The sequence below is a fragment of the Juglans regia genome, chromosome 2, assembly GCF_001411555.2.
Source record: "Juglans regia cultivar Chandler chromosome 2, Walnut 2.0, whole genome shotgun sequence".
NCBI classification, from domain to species: domain Eukaryota; kingdom Viridiplantae; phylum Streptophyta; class Magnoliopsida; order Fagales; family Juglandaceae; genus Juglans; species Juglans regia.
Genome location: NC_049902.1, coordinates 7,164,727 through 7,186,321, shown reverse-complemented (window position 1 = coordinate 7,186,321; position 21,595 = coordinate 7,164,727). Strand labels below are relative to the sequence as shown.

At 36.8% G+C, this 21,595-nt stretch overlaps 2 protein-coding genes across 2 annotated transcripts; both read right to left on the bottom strand.

The window, feature by feature from the left end:
* Nucleotides 1–377: 377 nt before the first annotated feature.
* Nucleotides 378–4,003, bottom strand: LOC118347635 (probable receptor-like protein kinase At5g61350). Its single transcript, XM_035687564.1, has one exon. It carries the CDS (start codon nucleotides 3,748–3,750, stop codon nucleotides 1,108–1,110), a length of 2,643 nt encoding a protein of 880 aa, XP_035543457.1. The 5' UTR covers nucleotides 3,751–4,003; the 3' UTR covers nucleotides 378–1,107.
* A 910-nt stretch (nucleotides 4,004–4,913) lies between these two features.
* Nucleotides 4,914–14,902, bottom strand: LOC109013310 (LON peptidase N-terminal domain and RING finger protein 1-like). The gene is made up of 18 exons (XM_035687565.1): nucleotides 14,738–14,902; nucleotides 13,652–13,753; nucleotides 13,052–13,134; nucleotides 12,843–12,927; nucleotides 12,653–12,739; nucleotides 11,660–11,721; nucleotides 11,350–11,543; nucleotides 11,196–11,256; nucleotides 9,071–9,248; nucleotides 7,735–7,773; nucleotides 7,563–7,624; nucleotides 7,398–7,434; nucleotides 7,098–7,147; nucleotides 6,935–7,004; nucleotides 6,339–6,414; nucleotides 5,913–5,992; nucleotides 5,772–5,840; nucleotides 4,914–5,212 (listed from the first exon to the last, which is right to left on the bottom strand). Exons 1-18 carry the CDS (start codon nucleotides 14,804–14,806, stop codon nucleotides 5,153–5,155), a joined length of 1,464 nt encoding a protein of 487 aa, XP_035543458.1. The 5' UTR covers nucleotides 14,807–14,902; the 3' UTR covers nucleotides 4,914–5,152.
* Nucleotides 14,903–21,595: the final 6,693 nt, after the last annotated feature.

Sequence of the window (21,595 nt, the reverse complement as noted above, 5' to 3'; positions counted from 1 at the left end):
TTAGATTAATTTGGATTACATATATATATATAATATATATATATATATATGTGTATATATATATATATATAAGTTGAAACGTAAAGATCATCAATGGATTAAGTCCACTGACCCAAAATCCCCATTTGACATCCTCTAAAGATACTGCTTGGCCCTTAATTTATTTGTTTTTATTTTAAAACATGGACCATATGGGATCTCATCACCAAAACTAAATAATAATTAAAACTAAAATTAATGGTCATATGTCAAGTGCTTATAAAATATTGTAAAATGTTGGCAATAAGGGTCACAAATCAAACTATTTCAATATATATATATATATAAGAAAATTATATCATTTATTACAATATATAATTCAATATTAAGCACTTGTACAGCCATCAAGCAATCTGACTCAATCAACATTCTTTGGATTCCCATGTTAGGACACAACTGTAAGGCTCGTAGGATTGCTAATAATTCAATAGCTTCAGCATCTTTGACTTCATACTCTATCTTGCTAGCTGCCAACATAACATCACCCTTCCCATCTCCAAGCACCAACCCCACCACTGCTCTATTGATCTCACCAAAAACGGCTCCATCTACATTCAATTTCAACCAATCACTAGGTGGAGGCTTCCGTTCATAGTAAGCTCGAACCATAGTCTTAGGCAATTGCTTCAGATCTATGAATGACCTTTGAACAGAAAGAGCATAATCAATAACCTGTTGCACTGCTATACTCTTCTGCTCATGAATCATTTGGTTCCTTCTCCATCAATAACATGGTTGAAACTTGATAGGCAGTTGAAGTAGTACAGAAAAATTATCAGTGAAATGATCAAAACATCTCAACCAAGGTTTTTGGTGTTCTAAACAAAACAAATCTACTCACAACTACAGAAAACAGAATCTTTTGTGATGCTTTTGCTCCAATTTAACTTGGGAAGTTTTGGTGATTACCATACTCTCGGGTGGAGCAGATGCTGAGAGCAGGGGAAGAGATCACTTCTGAACTCAAAACTATAAGTTCTATAGGAAGGAGTCTAAGCTTTGAATGGAAGTTGTCTTTTGAGTTCCCAATGTGGTTTGATTTTCAGCTCTTCTTGTTGTAACCTGATTTTACCTTCCTTGAAAATTTCCAATTTGAGAAAATAAAGGAGAACCGATTGTACTTACTTCTGAATTATCACTAACAACACCATCACTGTCTCCTCTAGAATCGTTCTCCCTTGATTTTTCCAAAGTAATGACCCTTGCACTATTGTCTGGGGGACCAACCTGTGAAGCTGCTGCCTCTTGAAGCTGGAGGGCATATTCAAGGTGCCACAAAACATCTCCCATTCCTGGCCTATCAACACCATATTCTTTTAGGCATTTCTCTGCGACTTCAACATACTTCTTCAGTGAGCCATTGTTGATATTGCTGGCAATGTGAGGGTCAATTATCTTCTCAATCATGCCCTTCCTATTACATTGCATTGACCATTCAGCCAAACTGACCTGTTCCCTTGGCAATGATGGATTTATGGCAGGCCTTGCACATAATACCTCGAAAAGGACGACTCCAAATGAGTAGACATCGGATTTCTCAGTTAGTTGTTGCCTCCTGAAGTACTCAGGATCAAGGTACCCAAAGCTACCCTTCACAGCTGTGCTTACATGGGTTTGATCCATTGTTGGTGCAGCTTTTGACAAGCCAAAATCGGAAACTTTGGCGACAAGATTCTCATCGAGAAGAATATTTGTGGTCTTTACGTCACGGTGTATTATTCCTAGTGCTGCACCTGTGTGAAGATAATGCAACCCACGAGCAGCACCAATGCAAATCTCAAGCCGTTGTTTCCATGACAAAGGAGGAAGCTTTGAGCCATAGAGGTGATCTCGAAGTGGTCCATTAGCCATGTACTCATATACAAGAATCATCTCTGATTGCTCATCACAAAACCCAATTAGTGAAACAAGGTGGCGATGGCGAAGCTTGGAGAGCATGTCTATTTCAGTCCGGAATTCATTAATGCCTTGCTCTGAACCTGAGTTACCTCGTTTTATGGCAATCTTGGTTCCATCTTCCAACGCCCCAAGATACACTTTTCCAAAACCCCCAACACCAATCATTGCTTTTTCATCAAAATTTTGAGTAGCATTTTGCAACTCATGAATGGTGAAGAACTTGCCAAGACCCTGTGATGCAAAGTAACTAGAGTAACCACTCTTACTCTTGCGGGAACCAAATAGGCTAGATCTTCGAGAGCTACTCTTGCTAGACAAGAAACTAGTGCGACTGGAATGGAGTGGGAGGAGCCATGATGAGAAGCTATTCCGCTTCTCCCAACCTCCCGGTCTCTTTTGCCACCGAACAAAAATTGAGGCCAGCAACAACATTGCTGTCACTGCCATTCCCAGGCCGACAGCTGCTAAAATCTTCATTCTCCTTTTTGCTGAACTCGATCCCTTGTATGAACCGTCAGCAGTAAACAAACCATCAAAGCTGTTTGCCTCATTGCTCATCTTCATTACCTCCAATCCATTAAGAATTGCATCCATATTGCCCGAATGGAATTCAGAAGGGCCAATTTGAACTAAAATGGAACCATTTGTGATGGCAGTCCGATTTAGAACAAAGTCTTTGTAATAAGCAGTGGCAAGGGCATTGGTGAGGAATGAAAGGTCAAGAATCGAAACTCCCACCATTTGGTTGATATACACATTGAAGTACATATTGTTGAGGGCCTTGCTCACAATATCACAGAAGTGCAACCTGATCAAATAGGAGAAACTTGGATCCACATTCAGTTTCCAAGTAAGGTTGACATTCGGTTGCAAAGTGAGTGGGTCTTGTATATGCACTGCCGTTGCATAAACTGAACTTGGAGCAATGTATGCAGTTGCACCATTATCTGGGTACTTGATGGTTTTGGGAGAGACTGATGCATCTTTAGACCCTTGTGGGAACATGTTATACTGACTATCAGGTTCCCATGTCCTTGACAACGTATCATTTTTAGGAGTTATGGTCGGCCCTCCCACATTCAGCCGATACGATACTTGGAATGCCGATTTAGACAACCCTTTAAAATCTCCAAGTGGAGAAACACCGGTTGCTAAATCAGAGATTAAAGAGTCTGGAGCGGAGACAACCTCAATAGCGTTGATGAATGCATATGATTCCTTGTTGGGCTTAAATTGGAGGGAGAATGTATCTGAAACATTAATAAAGTATTCTTTGAAAACCAATGAAGTGTTGTCCCTGACAGAAAAGTGATGTAAGAGAACAATCTGATCAGCATAGACAGAGAAAACAGCATCTATGAGATTGTATGAGGGGTGCGCAACTGGGAAGAAGTAAAGACGAATCCAATGCCAGCCCACTTGGGAAATGAAGAATGTATATGTGGAGTCTTCAAGAAATATCTTTGCAGTACGATATAAAGGTAACGATGAAGAAGGTATGGAGGAATAGGCATTGATAGAAATGGAATCTATTGAAGCCTGCACATCTTCATCGGTTTGTAGGAGAGAAGCGGCATCATGATCGGACTTGAAGGTTCGGCCATCAACAAGTTGAGTTGGTTGGGATGATCCACAATCGATGAGATAATTATCAGGAGGTGCGAATGTAGCCGTATTGGAAGAACCATTTTCAATGGCTGAAGCAAAGTTTGTAAGGTTGAGCAGGAAGAAAAAGAAGAGGAAGAGGAAGATAAGAAGAGGAAGGGAGGAGAAAGGTTGAGGCCATGATGCCCTATATCTATCTCCTCCCATTGTTATTGCACCTATAAATGCCAATGGAGATATTAATTCAGCAATGTTGGTGGTGATGATTGTGGAGGTGGGCTACACAAAATGCAATATGGCAAAAGCAACTAAAGGCTAAAGGGGATGGTCAGGATAAACATGGAGAATAAAGTAGGAGACATTGTAGGTGGGTTTCAAGTGAATTTGTAGGTACAGAAATGACAGCAGCAGTTAGAGAAACTGCAGGAACAGAGAAACTAAGATGGAGGAGAATGTTGGAAGCAAGTAAGGGAAAACGTGCAGAGTTGTATGTTTGGGAGGTTCTGATGAAGAGGGAAGACTGGGTAAAAAGATATTAAAGAAGAATTATTGTATGGGATAGCGAGCTATGCGTTGAACCTTAAAAGCCGCTCTCATGCATGATGTTCTTTCTTATAACTACCAACTGCCCTAGAAGCCCAAACTCATGAGTGCCATCCCATTACCTTTAAATTTTTATTATTTTGGTTTAATTAATTAATTAATTATTTATTTTGGGGGGAATGAATTAAATTAAAAATAAATAAATAAAGGACGCTCATAGACAAACTCGTCACTGGAAAATAGAAATAAAATAATATAGGGCAACTTGACACAGCAAAAGGATCCCAATGTTATGCTGACAGTAACGATTAAACAAAGAAGTCATTATGATGATCAAAGTATTTGGAGAATTAAGAGTCAGTTAGAGAAAAAGGCTAACGTGGGCATCAATTTAGGGGGTAGAAGTTTCGGATTACATTTTATTATCAAGTCGGTGTATAGACTACGTTATCTACATTACTTAAAGATTAATGCTATATGCAGTCGTAGAGTGCGCAAGTACCGGACAGTCGCTTTAAAAAAAAGTGAGACTCACTACTAAAAATTTAATTTTTTTTCATGTAAATTCTGTATTTATTCACTTTTTTCAAAATGATTGCACGACACTTGTATATTTACCAATGCAACTATTATTTCTCTTACTTAAATAGTAAGATTTAATTTGTAAGATTAAAATTTTAAATTTTATATTCCAAATTAAATTATGCCAAACAAATATTTTACTAAGTGTGCTTTACATACTAACTTGGTAATAGTTTTTCTTCGAATTAAACAGCTTCATGTTGGATAGGGCATCAACAAACAGAGGAATATTCCTAAGCAAGAAAGGTAGAAAATAAGTGGTCAATATTTATTGAATTTGAGTTTTTTATCTATCTGTTACAACATGGAACAACCGAGATCCACAATCTTTAGCATGTGGACCAAAGAATATCAAATCGCTTGTTACTTATCAAAAAAATAAAAAAGGAAAAGAAAAAGAAAGAATATTGAATCGTTTGTATACGAATATAATCAAATGGTAACAATCACAGTTACAAAACATTGACTCTTATTACAACTTTCCTCACTGTACTCGACAGCTCTGTTCTTCCGCTCGCAGGTATATCAATCCGCGTCTGATCCTCTGCAAGGTTAATCTTATATCAAAATGATTATAAGAATGTTTTGAGATGAATATTAAAAGTAACATTCTGGGTTGCCATGACCTTTCAATTTCTTTTTCTGTTTCTGGGTCACAACAACAAGCTCCTTGTAGCAATGAGGAAGGTAAAATGCAAAAACAAGCATGCTCTCCACAATCAAAACATATCTTGGTTTTCCATTGACAATTATCTATCAATTTGTTAGCAAGTGTATGGTTCCCAAGCCTAGAGTTTCACTTTTTAAGAGGAGTTATTACACCCTCACCACTGGGCTAACTACAATTAGGAAAGTCTTTTTATGTAGGCCATGCAGCAAGGCATATTTCTCCCGGGGACCTTCCCACCCAAAGTTGCAAAGGATTATATGAGTCAAGGAATACATGGTATAGGCATTGGGGATATCTCAAATGGGAATTTACAGAACAGAGCACGTTTGAAATGATTAACAGCATCTCATTGTATACATTAAAATCTGTCAGACCTGGCAGTCTGGCACTATCTGCTATTGAACTTTTCAGCAGGTCAAGAAAGATTCCATACCTCTCTCGTATCTCTTATGCGCAGGAGATCTAATCTTTCTTGAGGCCTCCGGTTTGCCAGGGTAGTAAGCTGTAGATTAGTATACATTAGCAGAAGTATAAAAGTTGAAGCCCCACATTTTATGTAAATATCTAGCCGTACCCAGAAACTGAAGCGCTCTGGATCTTGTGGTGCAGGCATCATGGCTTCTAAGTTACAGAGTCTTTCAAGTCTTCTCGAATCTGCAATATGAATTGTGTTGTGAAGAACAACAATACATTGCAAAGACACAAGACAAGTACATAGACAAAACCATCTGAATGTGAAATGACAAACTATATGCAAGCTAACGAGTATAACCGACTCGAAATGAATAAGCAATGGGTTTATCTGATATCTGGAAGGCTCCATCATGAAACCCCATGGGCATTATTTAATGTACCTATCTACTAATTCGGAAAAAATATGCTGGTATTCACATTTAATAAATTTTTCCCAAGAAACTCTTCACTAGGGATTATGGCAATGTTGAGCAAATTGGTACCAGAAATGCGAGGCTCTGAGGTAGTACCCTCCTTAGAGTTTTACCTTGCCGTGGTGCATTAATTGCACTCCTTATCCATGATTGAGCATACTCTGCTGCATTATTTGTTAATTCCTGCAACTGTAATCATATAAAATTTGTCAATTCGTGTATTTGGACTCTTGCCAATTCTTATGATCAATAAGATTTTGTTTGCCAATCAAAAAAAAAAAAAAAAGAAGATGAATCCATAAAGGTGAACATGAATGTAAAGTACTCCTAATGGATTCCATATCCTGGACTATCAAAGCCCCACTAAAGGGCCTTGTACCAACTAAAACGTCTGAAACTTCCTCCAATTCAAGTTTCTTTAGCCAGAAGGCTTACAGCACATTGTCACTAAGCTGTATTCTCAACTTAAGTTGAAGCATTTGAAATCACAACAAATATTTATCAACGAAGCCACAAATGTCTGCATCCATCTATGCAAAACCCATAGTAAAATATTGTAGGCATTGTTACAGGCTTTTAATGTAAAAGCAAACTATCATGCTTCAAACTTAATTTTTTGAACCATTTTCTTTTTCTTTTCTTTTCTGGAGAGGAAGGGATTGTCTATAGCGCACACACAAATGGGAAGCCAAACTGGCAGTTAGCTTGCCTCTTCTCTTTCTCTTGTTCCTTCAGCTGGATAGATATCCTGCACCCATTCAACCTTTGCAACACGATAACTGCAGGAATTACATCATCAAAACATGGAGTCTAGCCCCCCAAAAAGGAAAAAGAGACAGCCGGAAATCGGAATAACCAGTAAATAAACACACCCATCTTGATCCCAAGAGCGGATTATGCGAAATCTTCGTCGACTTTCAACCTGTGAATAAGACATGGATAAATTTTTTTATGTAAACGGAAAATGAATATTAGTATGGATTAAGATTATAACCCCCTACATATAGATACAAATGCACACATTTTGCACATGCTGACATGTATTTAGTCTTCCTTTCTTAGATATTTCGAAGCCACCATAGTGAAGAAGATAATTCAAAAAACTTTAACCACTAATGAACCATCCATCAGGATAAAGTGCGGAACCATGAATAAAGGGAAGAAAACTTCACCTCTAGATAGAATCGTCCATCTGGAAGTGGCTCACATCTACATCAACGAACAAATCAAGGTCATTTTATTCTCAAAATAGTATGTAATAGTACAGTTCAGAAGAAACAAACTAGATGGTACACATGCTAGCCAAGTCATAAGGGAAAAAAGGATCAAACACCTACTCAGTAATCTCTACTTCACAAGCAAAATCAGCTATGGAACCTGTTGTAGAATCATTGATAACCTACATGATTAATAGACAAATCAAACCCGGTAATGGTGAGGAATTCTTGATTAATCAGATATACCTTAGGAAGGAAAAGTGAAAGAAAAGGACCAGTGACAGTATTCTACCATTCCCATCCGATGGTTTCCTTCCATTATTCTCCTCACCTGATGTCCACATAAACAAAAATAACGATAACATTATTTACATGGATATAGTTAACATGATAGATGGAATGGTAGCTTATGATGTAGACAGAGGTTCATGTTATCGATAAACCAAAGCAGAAATTGGATTCTACCTTTTGTCAACTTAAATAAAGCAACAAATTGGGTTTTTTTTTTTCGAAAAAAAAAAAGAAGAGAAAAATCAATTTGGTGCTTCAGCAGAAAATAAAGATTGTATATTTCTGTTATGACCCATATATCCCCATGCTGCCATGCATTTATTGCTAGTAATTTACAAAAGGGCAACCAAACCAAAGTATAACTATTCTATTGCATATTAAACCATATTGGTAGATAGAAAGCCATATGCTTTCACTCTGCCAGAGCTCATAATTTTCCTTTCTGTTTCTATGGAGCATTTCCAAATGATACCCTTGACCAACAATTTTGATGAGGTAATACAATATGCAAATACGTAAGCTGACATGATATAAACATAATATATAAAACTGCAAAAATTGAAAGATATTCAGAGTACAAAGGTTGTGGTGTCTATTTAGACAGAATAAGCACCAGCAATAAACAAAACGTAGATTACAGAAACATGTTTTGTACACTGATCACGTGACCAGACCAACTCTCAAAATTCAAATGGAGCTCAAATTTATACGTTTTGAAGACTACAGGTGGTATTCATGCTCAATAGGAGCCTTTCCAGAGATAGTCGCTATAGATGACAGGAAACGATCAATGACAGTCTCATTGGATGATGAATATACCATCAACAGCTTACCCTGAGGGTATCAGTAAACTCTATACAGCAATAGGTCCATGAAACCCCAGCCCCCACAAAGAATAAACAAATAAATCCACAATAAAAAGAAAGTTTTCCGTTGTTGAACCATTATATCTCTAAGAGATCAAAATCAAGCATTATCTAAAAACCTAGAGCTCAATTTCCACTCTCACAATAATAACAAATTTGAAGGTTCAAAGCTATCAGCACTGATCATCGAAGGTGTATACTCTCCCAAGCACCATGTCTATAATCCCTTTGCTTGAACCACCCACTCTTTTGCTACAGTTCCCCTTAGTCCTAGAGTAAAACAATTGATATACAAAATAAAGTAACACTTGGACAACTTCGCTATTCATAAAGCTTCTCTAATTTGCAGAGTATGCAAAGTTAGTTCATCATATGGATGTACCGGCATCTCCATAGTTATCCATTTGTCATAGTTTTATCACGATATATGAAAGCTCAACAGGAAGATTAACCATCAATAGACTGACTCACCATAAGCCGGTACCGGGGTTCAAAAATGTGGAGTGGGAACTTTTGACCTGGAATGACGACATCCATGACAAAAAGAGGCATCAAATCAACACCAAGGTTTGTCAAACTGTCATGCTCTGACTTCCTTTCAGCATATTCCTCCGGGAAGTTCTTTTGTATAATGTTGTTAAGTGTCACACTGGTAAAAAGACAAATGAATTGGTAATATGTTAAGCAGAATCTTAAATATTTCCCCAAGACTCACAAAAGGTTGCAACAAATCAAACAAAGGAGTAACTCCAGGAAAAAACCGTTCTCACTGACTGTACACTTAGTGCAGCATGCATGGTAAAGAGAACTCCTTACAAGGCAAAGCCAAAAGGACTTTCTAGACTCATAATGACCCAACTAGAAAATTTTAAGTTCCTTTGTGTTTGTTACCGTGCTCCCTCAAAAATTCAAATATTAATTTGGAACGAAGGAGAGCTGGTGGGAAAATGCCCTTTGTAAACGCCCAATATTTAATAAAACGTACTTAGTTTTTTAAACTGTGGAGTCCTTTTTTTTTTTTTTTTATAAGTAATAAGTTATTCTATTGGAGTCCTTTTTTAAAATGTAAAGAAATCAACTTATAATCATACAATGTAAAGAAATTAATATATACTCATACAATGAGGAATAAACAGTTCTACAAGAACCGCATGTTTTCATTCTCAAAACTTAATTTCTAAACTTTTCTAAATGTCAGATACACCGCATTAAATGTCAACAGTAAAAAAAACCCAAACATTTAGGATATGTTTTTCTTTCACAATTACACTCCCACAAAAACTATCTTTCAAATTTTGGCTCTTGCTCAAGATATTCTAGTTATTTTACTTTTCCTGGATAACTTCAGACTTTCAATGGCATAAATTTTGTTATCTTGGCTCTCCAAGCCAATTTCATTTCTCTTCTCCTTTCTAGTTATTTCTAAAACTAATTATCATTTTGAATATATATAAATATATTTTTTTATAAGTAAGTTTTAAGTTATAGACAAGATTCTTACTACAAATAATCTGAGAAAGAGGAGGATAATCATTGCATAATGGTGTTGTGCGTGTAAAAGAAGGAGTGAGTCGGTGAATCATTTACTTTTACATTGTGAGGTAGCTAGGACTCTCTAGAATGAGGTCCTTAAAAGGATGGAACTAACATAGGTTATGCCAGAATCTGTGGTGGATATATTGGCGTGTTGGAACTATATCCGAGGTGTGCATCAAATCAAAGCGATTTGGAAGATGATCCCTATTTGTATTATGTGGTGCTTGTGGCAGGAGCGCAATGAGAGGACGTTTGAAGATAGAGAGATCTATGGTAGAGCTAAAAGTTTTCTTTTTTAGGACTCTTTGTACTTGGGCCATTTTTGTGGACTTTAATGGCATGGACCTTCATGATTTCTTATTTTCTAATGCGCCTACGTAGATAGGGCATACTGACTTTTTAATTGGCAGTTGTTGCCCATTCTTGGATTAATAATACTTGTTTTACTTATCAAAAAAAAAAAGTTATACATATATATATATATATAGTTTATAAACATCAGTCTTTGCATAATAAGCAGTTCTTTTACCCTATTATTTTAACCATGATCCTTCTTAACTCAACTTCAATGCATCTAAAGTTAACTTGTGTAGTCTCACACAAATTGTAGCATCTTCTTTTATATAGGCATCCTGTATGTGCATGTGCATTAAAAAATCCTTCTCATAATATAAATAGTCAAGCAAATCACATTCAACCTCAAACAAGTTCAAAATTAAGTTGGTTTGCTTTTCAAAACCAATTCTAAACCAAACTGAACAATAGTTTTTTTTTTTTTTTTGGTTTTTGAAGTACGATTGTAAAGTGTAAAATGCAGTTGCAATTTCTTTTTCACATTCTATTATTCTCCCTGCTGAAGTAAAATCCTGGATCTGATGCTGATGGCTAGGGTCCTGAATAAATTCATGATATTAGGAACCTACATCTCCTAGGTTGGACCCAAGGATAGGTGCTCCTAGACTAACTAATGTGCTAAGTTCACACTGCAAAGGTAGGAGAAAAAGAATATTCCAGGGTCAAACCATTGAGATAAGCATTTCAGTTATCATTAGCAACTCACCTGATCGCACATGTTCTGGGACTGACAAAAAGAACAGTTCGGCACAATGGGCATTTGTTACCTAACATTTCAATACAAAGGTTAGGAGAAAATAAGCTTACATACAGATATCATAGAAACTACTAACTAGGATCAATGAAAGCAAGGTTCTCACTACGATCCATGGACTGAAACAGACATGAACGGCAAAAAGAATGCCCACACGGAGTGGTAATGGGTTCATATAGTAACTTCAGGCAAAGCGTGCAATCAAATTCATCAGTCCGTTCTGGTGTCACATAGTTTCTCCTCCCAAGTAAACTTGTTGACATCCTCTCCAAATTCTGAAGTGAAGCACGAAGAGAATTGCTACATATAACCAAAGCAGCAAACACAAGAGCCATCCAGAGTGTAAAAATTAAATATAAAAATTATTGAGCATATCTCCATCACAACATAACAATATGATAAAAATTCCATATTACCTAAAAGGATCAACCTGAAGACCTGAAAGAATGACATCCCGGGCAGTCTCATACTTCTCCAGCTGCAGAACCACAAGTGCAATGTAACTATGACATATAAGGCTAAAATCCACCAAACAAAAAAATTACCTATAATTAAGGTTTTCGCCTCCTATCCAGGATATTAACATAAAATGAAACTATTCAATAATAAATAAATAAAAAAGTAGAAATGCATGTGCTCAGGACTAGTTTGAGTGTTCATGTGTAGCATTTCCAACATTTTATTGTCATTATACTCTGTCCAAAGCAATGTTCGGTACCTTGTATTAAGTGCAGTCATCAGCCTTACTGACCATGATCAAACAATGTAACATGGCCACAATATTCTAATGTCAAATTAGCTCTTTATTCGAATATTTACAAACTGTATTCATAATCAAGTTTACATGTATTAAACTCTACATTTATACATGTGTTTCTCATGTATACCACCTGTGTACCTGGGCTTTGCCTGTTTCTATGAATATAACTTCTTGATTACTGATCAAAAAAAAAAAGTATTAAACTCTACATTTATCCAACTTATCATCCATGGGACAAATGCTGCTTTTTCCCAGTTACTCTTTTTCCCCTCAAGTCTTACTCAGTTACTCTTTTCTTTTTATAAGTAATAAGAAAATTTTATTGACAAGTAAATAAGCATAGTCCAAGTACACAAGAAGTATACAAGAGAAAACACCTAACTACAAGCGAGGAACTAGAATAGGCTAAAAGACTGAAAAATCAAAGGCACTAGAATGGGCAAATATTTTCCTTACTCCATCTTTTTAAGTATAAAGGACCGAAAATTCTAAGGCCTTATGGCCTAAAGGCACCACATAGGTTCATCTTCATTACTAAAATATGCAGGTGCACACAATGAGAGAGATGGGGCCCAACCCCTGATACATTAAAGAAATTGAAAAGGAATAAAGACCCAAAAAAGAGAAAAAGATGGAAACCTATTCTTACCAATATCAGTGCATTGGCCTTTAGAATGTATGACTTTACTAAATTACTTCGGAGATTATTCAGCTTTTCAGCATCTTTCAAAGCAAGCTGAATTTAATTAATCAATACTTGTTAGAATATATCTAAAGATTTCTAACAAAAATTGAACTTTATTTTCTAAGCATTTAAAGACCAAAGCAACACAACATACCTCGGCATGTATTGTAGGATCCATCCCATTCAATGGTCTATATTCAGAAGCTGATGGTGATCTGTGTTTCAGGAATTGGCTAATCCTGGTCGAATGAAGAAGTCGTCATTGCAAGAAATCCATCATAGTTAGTGCAATTTAATGGTCTAGAAGATGGATATGGGGTCCAATCAATCACAAATCACTAATCTAGTATTTTATTAATTAACCTGATATAAGCAGCACTTCGGTTCCCAAGGATAATAGGATCACCTGGTTTAATGTTATTGGCTTTTGAGTAACAATTGATTGCCTGCGCATAAACTGGATCAGCAATTTAAGGACAAGAATGTAAAGGAGCTAAAAAAATAAGTATTTTCAAATATGAACACAATTATATAAAGTTTATTTTTTACGAGTAATGAATTAATTAAATAATCACATAAAGTTTATTAACAATTGGAAATTATAATTCTTTGCAAGAAACAAGCATGCTTAAAGTGACCAAACACTTGCACCAGGGAAGGACAAGGAAACTATAAAGCAAGATATACTGTCCAAACTAATACCTTCACCTGAAATTAAGCACCCAGTGCACCAGATCAACAACATCCAGAAGTGGTGGAAAAACAGGCAGTAGATGATTCATCAATAGTATAAACGTTATTGCTAAGAAACTCAAGCCCAATGCTATCATTCTTCACTAGCATTTCTATGAATTTTTTTTTTTTTTTTATCTGTTTTTACGTGGATAAGGAAATCCTCTTAAACTCCACTCTGGAGGAAAAACAAGCCAAACTAGACAAAGTGCTCTGAATTAAAACATTTACCTCTTCAAAACGGTTGTCTCGAAATGCTTTGTTTCCATTCTGTACAAGGTCAAAAATATGATTAAAACTATCCCATTGCACCGGTCCACCTCCTTCATTTGCCTGAAATTCAATGAATGCTTACTTCATCAAATTCTTTAACAAACCATTAAATTTGCTCGAGAGCAATTAATACTCCATGAGGTAGAAAGAGTAGCTGTGTTTGGTTGCAGAAAAATGCAAGAACGTGAATAGATCTGTTATCTTAGTTTATTACTTATAAAAAGATCTACTGCTAGATAATATACCTAATCGACTAAGCAAGCACCAACAGAAACGTTTTTTTAATTCATGTTAGAGCCAACTAGCTAGCCTGTTCTGTTTTCAAATTTATTTCACCAACAGAATAAAATTTCAAGTCAACTGAAAGACCACTTTCCATCAAATACGGAATACTATCAGGTACTCCAAGAGTATGGTGACGTGGTAGGATGACACAGTCATCAGATACAAGGTCGATGGGAGTAATACATGTCCATAATCCAAGACTACCATTCAAATATCCAATTCTTATGAACTACAAAGTATCAGGAAAGAGAGAGAATAAAACAAAACATACTACAGCGATTTCCCTTTCCCTCAGATTTCTCACTGATCAAACAGTTGGAGAAGCGAAAAACAAAGGAACCGCAATCAAACTCCATCGCTTGTCTTTAAGCACATTTTCTCAGCAAGCGGGAAACTTGAAGGAAAATACAAGGAAAAAGAAAAATATACGGAAAACCCAAAATTGGTACACCATTTGGTTTCCGAGAAAAGAAACTGGCAAAGGAAAAAAGAAAAAAACTCGATTTTTCTTACAAGTCTTTGGTCTCTCAATCAACTTAGATCAGAGAACAAGTTTGTTACGCTCAGTTAAGTGGCGGTTTTTTCAGTTATATCAGCAGCAAGCAAACATGCCAAAGAAGAAGGGAAGAGAAAAGAAATAAAAAAACGAATCGATTTCTTCAAACAGCTGCGGGAGAGCTTAAATCCTTCATCTTGTCCTACATTTCTAGTCAGAAACCAGACAATTAAGAAGGAAGAAATCGGAGGAGAATCTCTCACCCGAACGTAGTCCTCCACGTCGTCGAGGCCATCCATAAAAGCGGACGACGAAGAAACCTCGCCAGACATAGGTGAATTGATCCTTACAAACTCTTTTATCACAAAGCAGGAAAGAAATGAAGGCAAGACATTTGGAATTGAGAATGGGAAGAGGAAGAGAAGAGGAGAAAAGCTTATAAATGGTTGGGAGGAGAGTACCGTGTTCGTCCTTCTGTCCCTCGTTGCATACACGGACCAAATTCCACTACGTGTTTCCTCTCGCGCGCGTGCATGCACGCTTCAGTTGCTTTCAACTTCAAAGCTTAACTAGTTCACTTCACTTGTAATATTTTTGGTGTAATGCTGTATTCAGTTACGTAATGAGTAAATGATGCAGTTATTTTAAAAAAGAATAGAATTTAATATTAAAAAATTATTTTTTTTAATATAAATTTCGTCTTTATTTTTTTTTAAAATAATTGTATCGCATTTGCATACTCACGACTGTAATTATCATTTATCATATTTTTTTTCATCTCATGGATGGGGATTCGGACCTTTTACTCACACCTGTTGAGGTTGCCTATATTTTTAAGTGACTTATTTTTTTTAAAAAAATATTATATTTGTAGTTTTTTTTTTTTTTTTTTTATAAAAGGGGATGTGAGGTTTTCAATCCAAATTTTTTATCAATGATCGGATCATATGTCATCAGACCATCAAGTTTTTAGATTAATACACACAGTGGATAAAATATGGCGTGTTGTCCCTACACGACTCGATATGACTTGTTCGATTATTACTTGGGTTTCACTGTTATTTTATGTTTGATATATTGAGCTCGCGGGTCATGTGAAAAATAGAGGCTATATTATATTGGTATGTTGAGTTAGTTGGCAATAGGAGGATTTAGGCTTTTGGAGGTTTGGTGCCGAATACAACAACCTCTAGTGGACAGTTTTCACTTAAGCACTTTTTTAGTTTTAGATGAGAAATATGAGAATCATGAGTTGGAGGGATGAGGAAAAAAAAGTATAAAAAGAAAGCCGTCTTGATTCCCCTTGCAAAACGGCAACCGGCGAAGACCCGAGAGAAGCACCTCTTTACAAGAACCACTAGACAAATGACATGATGCCCTCCAAAACAAGAACCACTGACCTTGGGGAATCTCAAAGTACAAGTGCAGACTGCAGCATTAGTCCAAGCTTTGTTACTCAAGCCTAGAGCTTAAAAAAGATGTACTCTTTTTGTTATAAGAAACTGTTGATTAAATCCAAGGAAAGACCATGAAACTAGTGTGTGAAAAGTGATGGCAATTGGATCGAAATGCTTCCCGGCCGGTGAGGTAGCAACCCGTTTTGTTAAATTGTGCGCACATGAATTTGTAGTGATCCAGCTCGGGTGGATCCTCAAAATGAATTTGATGATGTTTTATGATATGGTGATCAGTAGTATTATAATTCAACAAAGCTTTTAAAAAATGGAACTTGAAATGAGAAAGTAGTACTATAATTGTAAGTAGAAGGATCAACGGCAAGTTTGGCAGGGAGTGAGCGGTTTATATGGGGCTAGAAGGTGTGTTTCATCAAGATGAAGTCAAGTTCACGTGCTAACATCCATAATTTTAGAAGTTGGGTTTTATTCCATCTTTAATTCTGGTGGGCACGTAATGGCCATATACAAGATGCAGGCATCGGCAACCACAAAATGGCTTTTTTACCTTTGTCTGTCTGTCTTTTTATGTGCGACTTTTGACCCATTTCGGCTGCACCAACGCTACTTGTTGTCATCACTCTATATTCACAGCTTCTCCCTCGGTCAAGCAGACTCTGATCCACCCGACAAACAGCTAGCTTGAAACAAGCAGTCCTCACATCAAACCAATGTTGACATATGGAATATTGCTTGGTTTGTCCCATTTTTGCACTTTGTAAATTTGGGGTCGTTGAAGTTCATTAGGGTTAGCTTTTGCTACTTTCACATAATAGTGAATTAAGACCCTTTTTATTTTCTGTTGCAAAGCAGATCTAGTTGTGAAATCTGCTGTGCTAGAAGCTTTCCATATTGGATAGTCATAATTCCTTTCTCTGATCCATAATTCCTTTGTCACTATTTGGTTTATTAGACTCTCCCCCAATGGTTCTTCCATTTTATCTGTATTCCATCCATCATTTCTCCATACCTCTTTAACCAGTAGCTGAGGTTGAGAAATATGCTCCACATAATCTGCCAACAAGCCCAATTGAGACCAATTATCAAACTAGGAGAGATTTCCTTACTTCACTAGCTAGCATGTTCCACAGATCACATCTAGAAGGACTAATCTAACCCCTTTCCAGAAACTAGTCTTGTCGAGATGCTGTGATGAGAAAAGGGTGTGCCTGTGTCAGGTATTTCCCTCTAAAAAAAATTGCCCACAGAGAGTTCTCATATAAAAATTTTCATGCAAACTTCATGTGCAGTACTTTCTTCACTTCCTCTAAATCCTGGATTCCTAGACTCCCTTCTTCTATTGGTTTACATACTCTTCTCCAAACAATCCATTTTTTCTTCTTTTTCCCTTCCTTTTCATTCCAATAGAAATCCGCTAATAGCTTTGTCAACTCATTTATCACCTTCTTTGGGACATTTAAAACTTGATATAAGTTGAATGGGTAAGCTTGATAAGACATCTTTAATGAGAGTTAAGCTTTCCACCACTAGACAATAAAATCGCTTTCCATCCTACAAGTTTCTTCTTCACTTTCAGCATCAATGGCTTTAAAAGGGCAGAAGTAAGCTTGTCTGTATGAAGTGGTGCTCCCAAATACGTACATGGGAATTTTGCCTCTTTGAACCTAGTGGCATTTAGCACAATTGATCTCCAAGCTGCTGACACTTTGGTTGGAAAAGAATATAGCAGACTTGTTGCTATTCACCTTTTGGACCAGATATATATACTCTCATAAATCCTTAGAACCTCCACACTTGCTTTAAGAGAAGACTTTGACCCATTCATAAATATGACCAAATCATCAACATAAAAAAGGTGAGTGATTAAAGGGAAGCCTCGAGATTGTTGAAAAGAACCAATCCTACCTTCTTGAAAAGCTTGATTCAGCATCCTATTAAGTACTTCTTCCAATATTATGAACAAATAAGGCGATAGATGGTCGCCTTGTCTCAATCCCTGAGATGACTTAAACAACCCTTGATACGTCCCATTCATCACGATTGAGAATGAACAAAGTGCAATGCAATTATAAATCAAGCTTCTCCAACGATCTGAGAATCCAAATGCTTTAAGAACATTCAAGAGAAAAGACCATTCCAGCCTATCATAAGCCTGCGCCATGTCCACCTTCATCATTAAATTCCTACCTCAAACTTTTTTATTAATGCTTTGTATAATTTCTTGGGCTAAGGAGATGTTTTTATGAATAATCTGTCTCTTAATAAAAGCTCATTGCTCTTTAGAAATCATTCTAGAAAGAAGGGGGATAGCCAATCTACTATGACCTTGGAGAAGATCTTATAGATCACTGAGCATAAACTTATGAGCCTTAATCTTTGGAACTTTTTGGGTTATCTTCCTTTGGAATTGTGACGATATATGATGAGGAATAGAAGGGTGGTAATTCAGCTCCCTCAAAAAACTCCTTAGCAGCCTCAAAGACATCTCCCGAAACAGCTTAAGAAAAGCTAGACCCAAACCCATCAGGACCTGGACTACTATCTATGGTTATGCCAGACAATGCATGTTTAAGCTCTTCTTCAGTAGGGGGTTGACAAAGTTTACAATTCTCCAACTCCAGTATCACGAGGCATATCAGATGGCTCAAATTAAAATGTGTCATCTCCCCATTCGATGTTAAAGCCTCCTGGAAATGACTGATAGCCGCATTGTGGATTTCCTTGGGAGATTGTAAAATATTTCTATCTGTCATGTTCATATGTTTGATAGTAGCCTTATTCCTCCTATATTGAATTGATGCATGGAAGAACTTGGAGTTGAAGTCGCCCTCCTGCAGCCACCTAGCCTTTTATTTCAATAGAATTTCCTATTGAGCAAACATCTTTCCAGCTCATGTTTTTTATTAGTTCCTTTTCCACATGCACATTATAGCCACTGCACATCGTTGCTTCTAGTTCCACAATAGAATCTTCCAAACCATAAATCCTCTTTTCTACCCTCCCAAAACAGCTACCCTCCCAAAACACTCATTATTCCATGTTTTGAGCTTTATTTTGAGTCTTTTTAACTTTGTTGTCATTTTAAGCAAATCTTAACACTCTACCTATTGTTAGCTTAACTTTCCTCCACTATGCTTTTGAAGTTTTGGTGCTGACACCACATTCGTTGAAACCTGAATGGAGATGGTCCATATGCCTCAAATTTCGGCCTTGTTGAGATCAGCATAGGACAATGATCCGAGCATACCCTAGGTAAATGTTTAACCACCAACCTTCTCTCTCTGTGTAAGAAATCTGGAGTTCTAAAGTTTTGTTTAATCTTCCCCATATTTTGAATAGACATTCTCTTCCATTACACCACGTGAATTTGGATCCCTCAAAAGTTGGCTCGATTAATCTGCAGTCATTAATAAAGTTATTGAAGCCCTCTATAGAAATTTTAGTGCTGTGAAAAAACAGATATGGACTCATGAGACCATGTCATGTGCTCAAGTCTTTTTGCTTCTGCATTATGGGATTATTATGCAAGATTGCTCGGCATCAAAATAGAAGGAAGAACAAGCTGGAAACAGATGACAGAGAATTGGTTCCGGAAGGCTAATGTTGTCTCCCAACTAGGTATTATTTTGGGTTTACTACCATCTATTATTAGCTGGTGTCTTTGGCTTCGTAGGTGCACAGCTCGCATGGAAGATAAAAAGGAGTCGACAAACACGATACATTAGAAGATTAAACTTTTACTAGCTGAACAGATGACAAAATTATCTCCTTGTAAGAAAGTTAGTAATTCTGATCTTGACATTATGCATCAACTAGGCATCACCTTCTCAGGTATCAAAATACCAAAAGTTTTGGTTTTGCGATGGACTCCTCCAGTCTCATGTTTCGTCAAGCTGAATGTAGATGTATTTAGTTTGGGCAACCCAGGTATTTGTGGTGGGGGAGGGTAATCTGAAATTCAAGAGGGGATTTGATTGTAGGTTTTTCTGCCTGCTATGGATGGGGAACAAACACAATGGCTGAGGTAGGTGCTTTACTAGATGGCCTTAAAGTTTGCATAAGGTGAAACTTAAGTAGAATTGAGGTTGAGACCGATTCATTGATTCTTGTAAATTGGTGGAATGGACATAGTTGTCTAAACTGGGAAGTAAGGAAGGATTGGGAGAGAATCTTTTGCCTATCAAAAGATTTGGTTCTTACAGTCAAGCACAATTTCAGAGAAGTAAACCAAGTTGCAGACATATTGACTAAGCAGGTGCAAAAGAAACTAAAAAGATCTTTTCAGCCACTAGAGATATTATAGGAACTAAGAGCCTTATTTGGATAATGAGTTTATCTCAACTCATCTCATTTCATCTAATCATTATAACTTTTCCAAACTTTCAATCAAAATATAATAAATAATTCAACATTTTCGAATCCCAAAATAAAATAATATTAAAAAATTACATTCTAACAATAGTTTATTCAACTCTCATCTCATCTTATCTCAACTCAACTCACTATCCAAATCTCCCGAAATATTGAGAGAGCTTATTTGCCTGTGCTACGGTGTAAATGATAGGGATGAATATACACTATCCATATACACGTTTTATTTTCTCTAGTTTATCTTTACTTTGGGTTGTAGCCGGGTTTTTGTATAGTCTAGATGCTGTTTTTTTTATCAAGGTTTTCCTTTGTGATAAGTGAGGTTTTATGAATAAAATTGGGGCTTTGACCTCTCTCATGAAAAAAAAAAAATCTGTTGCAAAGACCTTCAACGAATATTTCCTTGCAAAGAATTTGAACTTTTTCAAGAGTTTGAGAGGTGAAATCTCAAAGAGTTTTAGATCCTTGAGGTCCACTTGTTGGATTCAAGGCTAACTTGGATACGAATATGGTTGCTAGATTTTGTTAAATTCAAGCCATGAGGAGGAGAGTTTCCAGAAAGGGAAATTGTAAAGTCCGTACTCTGAATTTGTACCTTTTTGCTCTCTCTTTGAATCAGCTCCATGAGATTTACCCAAATCCTAAATACATTATTTTGTCCATTTTTTCCTGGTTTTTCTACCAAGATCCGTTGACACTTTTGTCCTATCCTTGGGAACAAAAAACTACCAACAAAGAGGAAAAACAAGGAAAATACTTTTAGAACAAAAAGAAAACTCTAGTGTAGCAACATCACAAGGACTCCTCTCTCCTCAACAAATTATAAAAACATTCATACATTGCATCTTTACTCAACTATAACTGTTAAGACTTGAGAGGAATCTAAAGAAGGGATAGGATGGGCCAGGCCGAGAAGGGCAAGGTCGGCTTAGGAAGCCCAGAGAGGAGCAACGAAGTCGGACGCATGGAACGAGAATCCTTGAGTCAGAAGGTCTAACGCCACTACGGGCCGACAATCCCCATACACAATGTCAGGGACAATCCTGGTCCCTGGACACCGACGGCTGAACAGACCTAAATGATGAGCGTGCCAGGCTGAGACCACGACATGCACCCTGGATTGTTAGCGGTTGCCACAATCAAGCATGGACAACCTGTCGCGTGGCAGAACATGGGAAGAAAGAACGGCTTGAGTACTAATATGATGGTGTGAAGTATAATTATCCAAAAAAAATATTATAAATTTAGTGATACATACTACGTAGTGTAATATAAACCTTAAAATATAAACTTCCATCTCTCAAACTAAGCAACACCGTCACTAATGACATAAAA